At 50.7% G+C, this 8,840-nt stretch overlaps 1 protein-coding gene across 1 annotated transcript; it reads left to right on the plus strand.

Annotated features, from left to right (window-relative positions):
* The first annotated feature begins 1,323 nt into the window (after positions 1–1,323).
* Positions 1,324–7,027, plus strand: HHEX (hematopoietically expressed homeobox). Its single transcript, XM_024121402.1, has 4 exons — positions 1,324–1,717; positions 3,764–3,942; positions 4,140–4,190; positions 5,906–7,027. Exons 1-4 carry the CDS (start codon positions 1,354–1,356, stop codon positions 6,116–6,118), a joined length of 807 nt encoding a protein of 268 aa, XP_023977170.1. The 5' UTR covers positions 1,324–1,353; the 3' UTR covers positions 6,119–7,027.
* Positions 7,028–8,840: the final 1,813 nt, after the last annotated feature.

Genomic DNA, 8,840 nt, shown 5'->3' on the forward strand with positions numbered 1-8,840 from the left:
CACTGTATTAAAATTTGTTTCCTGCCACTGCGAGGACAGGAACTACATCTGTTCTGTTCACTGCTGGCACACAGTAGTTGCTCAACAAAAAAAGTGCGGACTGAAACTTGAACTCAGGCCATCCGGCTTCCAGCCCACTCTTCCTACTGCCTTCCCACTGCAGTCGGAGAAATAATCCCAAGATGTAAATAAAAACTCTAAACAGAAAAAGCCGGGAAGTGTTTTCATTTCCACGATTAATGGAGGACCTTGGCAGAAACCGCTCACCGCGAGGTGTGACGGCCGCAGGAGGGCGTCAATCAAGAAAATGCCCCCTTGCCCCGTAGGCGAGTGGAGCCGCACAGAGCTGAGGCCACACCGGGTAGCGCGTCACAGCTTCAATAGCAAACACGTGCAAAAAGGGAAAGCGGGGCTGCGCGCAGCTGCGATCCCCCAGGACCCGGGGTTAGGGGACAGGGAGCAGCCCCCACTGGGTCAGAGAAGACTGCACAGCTTCTGCCTGGCGCCGTAGGATCCAGGCCTTCCCTTGATTCCTGCCCGAAGCGACTTCTGCCAGCGTCCCCGGGGAAGTGGCTGAGTCCCGGAGCCCACAGATGAAACGGGCCAGAGAGCAAGAGTCCGCAGCACCTGAAGTCTAACCGTCCTTACCACGCTGGGACGCAGGCAAGGGCCGTGGATCTCCCTCCTTGGAGTTGCCCCAGGAACCCAGGGCACTCTCTCCCGCTACGAGCACTCCCGAGACGCCCGGGACAACAGCCAATGCTACCGTTACTCCAGGGAGCGCGCTGACCACGGAGGGTGCTCTCCGGCCTGCGAAGGCGCGGCCCGACCAGGGGCCTCTACGTCTGCGGGGCCCGAGTCCAGTCGCCCCTTGCCTGGGCCGGCTACCGCCTCCCCGGTCCCGGGCCTGGACCAGTGCCCCGAGTTTCGGCGGAGGTGCCTCGCCGCCGGGGCTAGGGCCGCTTGAGGCCGCCTTCCAGGCAGCTGCTTGCCTCGCGCCTCGCCTGACGGACGCGGCCCTGGGCTTCCTTCGAGGGCGTCCCGGGGCAGGGTGCCTGGAGCCCCGAGCGTCGGCGGCGAGGGTACAGTCGGGCGCAGGGTCCTAAGAGCCTGGGAGCAAGCGCGCCCCGGGGGCGGGGACCTCGGCCGGCGGGGGCGGGCCAAGGGTGGGGGCGGGAGACGGCTCCGGGGGCTCTGCGCCATTGGCCGCAGGGCCCAGCGGCAGGAAGGGGCCAGAGAGCGCGGCCCCACCCCGCGGTCGGCAGAGCCTATAGCCGGGAGCGCGGAGCGCGGATAAATGTAGCGCCGCGGCGCGGGCGGCAGCTCTCCGAGGGCCCGGAGCGCGGCGGAGCCATGCAGTACCCGCACCCCGGACCGGCGGCAGCGGGCGCCTTGGGGGTGCCGCTGTACGCGCCCACGCCGCTGCTGCAGCCAGCGCACCCGACGCCGTTCTACATCGAGGACATCCTGGGTCGCGGGCCCGCCGCGCCCACCCCCACGCCCACGCTGCCGTCCCCCAACTCCTCCTTCACCAGCCTCGTGTCCTCCTACCGGACCCCGGTGTACGAGCCCACGCCGATCCACCCCGCCTTCTCGCACCACTCCGCCGCCGCGCTGGCCGCCGCCTACGGACCTGGCGGCTTCGGGGGCCCTCTGTACCCCTTCCCGCGCTCGGTGAACGACTACACGCACGCCCTGCTCCGCCACGACCCCCTGGGTAAGGCGGCCGGGGTCATGGCGGGGCCGAGCCCGGGCGGCGGCGAGAAAGGCGCCACCCGGCAGGTGGCAGCGCCCAGGAGGCGGCGGGGGCGGAGGGGAGGCAACAGAAAGTTGTGGCAAAAGCGATTGAAAAGCGGCTGTCGGGCGCGCGCGCGGGGCACGGCAGGCGCGGGCCCCGGCGGCGGGCAGCCCAGTCTGCCCGCACCATGACTCAGATTGGTTTTCCTGCACCTTGCAGGCGTCGGGGCGCGCGGGCCCGGGCCGGACCTCGGGCGCTGCCGCTGGGGCCGGCGGCTGGAGGAGTCCTGGGGGCGCGTGTCGCCCGGGTGGGGCTCCCTTAGCTGGAGGGACTGGGAAGGGAGAGCCAAAGCGCCCCGGGCCGCCCCTGCGGGACAGGGATAGCTGCTGGGCCGGGGTGGTTACGGGGCTGGACCTGGTTCAACAAGCTTGTGCAGTGAAAGAGCCTGACCCTTTCCGTTCATACAGGAAATCTTGAGTTCTCGATAGGAGTAAATCTGGTTTCAGAAGCTGTTAAGTGTTTTCCTGGCTGCATGAAGCAGACCCTTCCCCCGGAGTAGTGCACGCTGCTGATTATTTTATCGACATCCTCAATACAGACAAATTCAGGAAACACTCGACTTCTGATAGCCGGGATCCGTTTTTCTGATATTGTTCATTTCCTCTGTGTGGGATGTGACTTTATGGCAGCTAAAATAACCAGTTGCTTCCCTTTTTTTTTTTTTTTGAGGCTGTTTTGCCCCAGTCTGAATCCTGACGTAAGCAAAATCTCGAAAAAACAACATTGCCAACTTTCAAAGCATTTAGCGCAGGCCTGCAGACCCACGGACAGACGGACGGACTGACCCACACGTCTTTGGAATAGGAAGGGCAGCGCGGACACGTTGGCCGTATAGAGTTTGCGGGACTTGTCCCCTCAGTGCGTGGCCTAAGAAATAAGCCACCCGTGATCTGCGCTGCGGGTGGCCCTTGGTGCCCCCGGGTAAATAAAACGGGTCTCCTTGCCTTGGGCCACCAGGGTTTTAAATCTACTCTGTTATTGGCAGCTTCTGCAGGCACCCTGGAGACAACTAACATATTAATTAATTGACATTTTAATGTCATCAATATTATGGTGTGGCCCCTCCCTCAGTTCTCCACCTTCCTTTCTCATCGCTAGAGAGATTTGGGGGGGATTATATTTTAGTTTTTTTTTTTAAGTTATTATATTGTGGTTTTGATTCCATTCTTGAGGATTGGATGGCGCAGGCCCGGTGCGGCTCTGTTTGCCTTCTGGGCACCGAGGGGGACCCTCAGCCAGGCCGGGCCTGGGGGCAAACGTTTTCACAGAGCGCGCCCTGGGTTTCCTTGGGTTACTGCTGGGACTGCGCAGGAGGAAGCAAAGGGTTTTTCGAGATAGACCAACAGGAAACACATTGACGGAAATGTTGCCATAGCCCACGGGGTGGCTCTAACTGGCCGCCCCCACCGGCCGGGTGTGAAATCAGAGGAGGCCCGGCGCCCTCCAGCCAGGATGGGAAGCTCCACGCGCCCAGAAGCTTGCTCTCGGGCCGGAGGGCTTCCGTTGTAGCCAGGCCGCCGGACCCTGGCAGCAACATCTTGGCTAGTGTGACAGACCCACTCTTCCCCAACCTAACGGGTATTTGGAAAGTGCGGTTCACCAAGGGAGAGGACCTCTCTGCAGGTCCTCTAGACCAAAAAAGTTGTGTATAAATTTTGAGAGCGACTGATTAAAGAGGGTCATGGTATTTTAAGCTCAACCTAGAGTCGGTGTTCTTTAGGGGATCAAAATGATTGTATGTAGCCATGGGTGTGATGGTGGTGTGTGTCTGTGAGCATACACGTGTGATCTTTGTGCACATGCCGTGTAGGTGTGTTGGGTCCACGTCTCAGGGGGTATACGTGAATGTGTCTGCTTGAGTGTCCCGTAGCCTCCCCTCCCATTCTTTGTCATCCCCAGTGCAGGCAGGTCCGGGGTGGGCCACGCCGCTTCAGGGCCCTCACTAACCGTCGCTTTTGCCCGCAGGCAAACCCCTGCTCTGGAGCCCTTTCCTGCAGAGGCCTCTGCATAAAAGGAAAGGCGGCCAGGTGAGGTTCTCCAACGACCAGACCATCGAGCTGGAGAAGAAGTTTGAGACCCAGAAATACCTCTCCCCGCCCGAGAGGAAGCGTCTGGCCAAGATGCTGCAGCTTAGCGAGAGGCAGGTGAGCTCGCTCGCGGGGCGCAGGCAGGCTCCTGGGGCGGGGGTCGCGGGGCAGAAGGGAGACAGTGGAGCGACCGGGAGCTGTGGCGCGCTTGGAGCGCTGGTTGGCTCAGCAGCTACTGAACGGCTTCTCCCCTACTCCCCAGGTCCCTCGGGATTCTGGGCTCCTGGCAAGTTTTCTTTCTGTCTTTCCTGTAGGTCAAAACCTGGTTTCAGAATCGACGCGCTAAATGGAGAAGACTAAAACAGGTATTGACATGGTTCTGTTTCTATGGAAATAAATATTTTTATCATGTTATCTCAATGCGAGGCCTGTTACAGGTTGTATGCAAAAGTCATTTGAGGGACTATTTAACCTCTTCACCTTGATTAAAAAGGCAAATAGTCCTGCTGAAATTCAGGATGAGTTGTTCAGGCGGCAGTAATACTAAAAGCACCTAATGCGGTTCCTATATCAATTATGCTTGGGTTTTCACACACTGGCTAGTAAAACTCCCAGCTAATTGTTTTATAAACCCCATATGTTGTTTATCTAATTAACGCAGGAAAGATAAAGTAATTGACAGTAAATGACTTAAGCAGTTATCTTTGGGAGAAAATTGTTTCTTTTATTTACACAGCCACAATAAAACTAGGCAGAGCTCAAGGGTAAATATAAGGAAATAAACACTTTTAAGTCTTGTTTGCACTGTTTTTTAGAAGAATTAAATATCAAAGTGTTAAAAAATTATTTCCCCTCTAATTCTAGCTCTTAAAATGAATATAAAAACAGTAAGAGAATATCCAAGCCTGTTTGAAAGGCAGCTTAAACTTTCTAACAGTCTTTCTTCCAATGACCTTGTTACGAAATATGTGATAAAAAGTAAAGGCTAATTCAGTTTTTAAAGAAGCTCTGTTGACTTAAAGCTAAAGATTTGTTTTTGATGTCCTAATCTGGATGTCTTCTCCAAAGTTATCTGACAAATGCTGAATTTTTCATTTGCCAGTCTATATACGGTTTATAATAAATATTTTTGAAACAGTAATGAGTGGGGAAATTGAAAGCGTGCTTTTTAAAATTTAGAGATAAATTTCAGATTCCCTCTCAATATCTGACCTTGTGACTTGTTACATAGTTGTAAGCTTGGTAAATCTATTATTCTATAGTCTTGCTTTAGAAAAAAAAACCTTAGCAGTATATCATAATATTTCCTCATAGTGTCTATGTGCATTTTAGACAAAAACAGGATTAAAAATTTACTAACTTATTTGGTTCTTGGTCAAAGGTAGTTTACCAGGGACTTTTAAAACAGTGGTTCCTATGTAATATGGGAATATTTTCCAGAAATTTCCTCCAGATTTTAAGTACATTATATTTGTCTCCCTTTCCAGTTAGCAACATTCTTCCAGTTCTGCATTTTTTTCTTTGCCATGATTGTGTAACTTGCTACACACATTTATGTGTGTATATGTTTGTGAACTTACTCCGGAAAATGCTTAAAAAAAGGATTCAATCTAATAATTTTGAAACTTTATCCTTAATTCACTATTTAGCATTCATATTTTTTAAATGTTGGAAGACTTTGTTAATTGGCAAGGTTTAAAAATTTGAAGAATAAAGGTAGTGTGTATCTGTAGTGATCTAATTTCTTTTTCTCCCTAAACTTTTAAGAACCTTGAGACCATGGGTCTGGGCTGGAGTTAAGCCTTCATTTGACATAACACATTTACATTTATATTTGTGATTGGTTGTTCTTATCTGGCAAGAGTATAATCTTTCTCTGAATATGACAGGAACTTTATTTCTTCCAAAGTGAGAAAGAAGCACAAGTATGTATTTTCTGAATAAGAATATTATACCTGAAAGCAGTTGATAAACTAAAAATTAAAAAGATGGTAGAAGATGAAAAGACATTTGATTTATGTCTCTCACTTCTTCATATCTCATGAGCCCACCAATCTCCATTTTCATCCTCTTCATTCAGGAGAACCCTCAAAACAATAAAAAAGAAGAACTGGAAAGTTTGGACAATTCCTGCGACCAGAGGCAAGACAGTGAACAGAATAAAGGTGCTTTGGATAGCTCTCAATGTTCGCCCTCCCCTGTCTCCCAGGAAGACCTTGAATCAGAGATTTCAGAGGATTCTGATCAGGAAGTGGACATCGAGGGTGATAAAGGCTATTTTAATGCTGGATGATGACCACTGACATTGGCATGTTCAGAAAACTGGGCTTTGGAATAACATTTGCTACAGAAAATCTCCATAGATGAACCGGAAAACTATATGAGAAAGGGAATCAATTTTGGGTATTCTGGAAACCTAAAATGTGTGGTGCACTGGCTAAATAACAAACACATTGAAACCTTAATTTTGACTTAAATAGTTTATGAACTGATTTTTAGATTGTATGATAAAGGGACTCTTCACTGATTAAATTCACCCCCTTTTTAAAAAGTAACTTGTTTTTTCTATTTATAAAAAGTAATTTTGAACTTTTTTGTTAAATTTTAAGTTATAACTTTAAAGATTTTAATAGGAATTTCTTGAATGATTTTTCTATAACCTGTTCCTACATCCCACTTAATGGAAAAGTAAAGGGACATCCCAAATCCAGAGGTATGCCTTGGAAAGGGGGCCCACAATTCAGGCAGACTTGTAATATTTTAAAGGAAACATTCCTTACTTTTTTGTTACATTCTTACACTGCTGCCTTAAATCCAAAACCATCTCAGAGCTCTTGTCGAGGGGATGTATGTGTTCTTTTTGTCAGAGAGATATATAATCAATATAAGTTGATAATCTTAAGTGCTTGTTTTGCACTGTCACTTAGAACCTGTTTGACCAAGGTGTTAAGGGGATAGTACAGTCCAGTTCAAGCAGAGAAACTGACTCATCAGTGACTAAAATTAATCACAGATGAACTAGAAGTAGCAGATTAATTAAGTGTAAGTAGATTGTAGATATTGTGTTTTATATTAAACAGTGTTTATAATGTGTGTGTATATATAATTGTTCACTGTAAAAAAGACATGGCCAAAATGGTTTGTTTGTTTTTTTTAAATGAGTAACTTGTATATAAAATAAATCCGTCAGTGGGATGACTGACCTCTTTGGACCTTTCATTCTTCGATTAAAACAAACCCACACCTTTTCTTCCAGCGCCTGGGGTGACTGGCGCGGTGCTGGGCGCTGGGGCCGGGGCTGGGGCGTGGGGTCCCGCGCAGGAGCGTCTGGCGGTGCGTCTCGCCGGCGCTCCTGCGGCTCGTGGCTCCTGGCGTCCTGGGGGCGCGGTTCTGGGGCTGGCACCTGAAAGGTAGATGTGAGCCTTTCCCCGGGAGTTTGCTGGGGGTTGTCTGGGGGCGGGGAGTGGTGTGTGTGTGTGTCTGGAGCAGCGGAGGAGGCTCCCGCCAGCAGACCCCGAACCCCGGGCGCACCAGGCGGCGGGAAGGGAAGAGCAGCTGCGCCGCGGCGGAGCGCGGGGGCCGCCGAACGCCATCGATTCACCTTGGCTGGCCGGGCAGCCCGGGCCGCCGTCCTTGACCCGCGTGAGTCAACACTGCGTCATCCTTTGGCTGCCGAGCCCGGGTTGGGGGTCCGCTGAGGGGGAGGGGGAGTACTTTGTGCCAGGACAGCGGTTCTCCCTCTTCAGCGAGCTTCAGAATCACCGGCAGAGCTTGTTGGAACTCATTGCCCACCCCATCCCCAGAGTTTCTGATTTGGGTAGGTCTGGGGTGGGCCAGGGAATTTACACTTCTAACAAGTGCCCAGGTGTTGCCCAAGCTGCTGGTCTGGGGCTCTAAGGTGCTCCTTGTGTGGAAAAAGCAGGTGGGACCCGCGTTCACCCCTCACTGCCTCACCTGCTCCCCTCCTCCCGACAATTCCTGCCAGTGTGGGAACAGGAGGCCGGCATCGTTGAGGAGGACGAGGGAAGGTGTGAGCAGGGTTCATGGTTGAGGGGAGGGAGCAGGGTTGAGGAAGAGGTATTGTGAGCTGGGGAGGAATGCAGTGCTGAGCTGGGGTGGGGGTGTGGAGCTGAGAGGAAGGGTGGGCTGAGGTTTCTGCCCGGCCGGGTATTGCCAGCCCAGCTGCTTGCCTACTTGGGCCGTCAGGTTCCTGACATTCCAGGAAAATGATGAGCGAGATCTGTGAGGCGGGAGTCCAGAAATCTCTTCCTCAGATTGGGATAGACATATACACGCTACTATATATAAAATAGGTAACTAATAAGGACCTCCTGTGTAGTACAGGGAACTCTACTCAATACTCTGTAATGGCCTATATGGGAAAGAATCTAAAAAAGAATGGATATATGTATATGTATAACTGATTCACTTTGCTGTACATCGTAAATCACCTACACTCCAATAAAAATGAAAAAAAAAGAAAAAGAAAAAGAAAGAAATCCCTTCCTCTAGGCTGGGCCTCCATGGAGGCCTCTAGTTATTGTGGAGTTGGGTGCCTCTGGACTGAGGTCCTGTGAAGGAATGCCTCTGCCCCTGGCCTGGCTTGACCAGGGCTGTGGCTTCCCAGACATGAGCACTCAGATGAAGAGAGTGAAAAAGTTGTTGCACTTAGGGGGTTGTCACACCCTGCCTCCTTAGATTCCAAGAAGGCCCCTGGAATTACCTGTGAATTTTATTTCTTTATTATTTATTTATTTAAATAATTTTTTCCATCAAACTTGCTATATTGCTACTTACAGATAATTTTTTTTTTAATGAACAGGGGACTCCTTTTTAAGAACATTTATTTATTTATTATTTATTTTATTTATTTATTTTGGCTGCACTGGGTCTTAGTTGCAGCACACGGGATCTTCCTTGCGGCATGCAGGATCTTTTTTTTAGCTGCGGCAAGAGGGCTTCTTAGTTGCAGCAAGCATGTGGGATCTAGTTTCCCAACCAGGGATCGAAACCAG

This window comes from Physeter macrocephalus, chromosome 20, assembly GCF_002837175.3.
Source record: "Physeter macrocephalus isolate SW-GA chromosome 20, ASM283717v5, whole genome shotgun sequence".
Taxonomy (NCBI): domain Eukaryota; kingdom Metazoa; phylum Chordata; class Mammalia; order Artiodactyla; family Physeteridae; genus Physeter; species Physeter macrocephalus.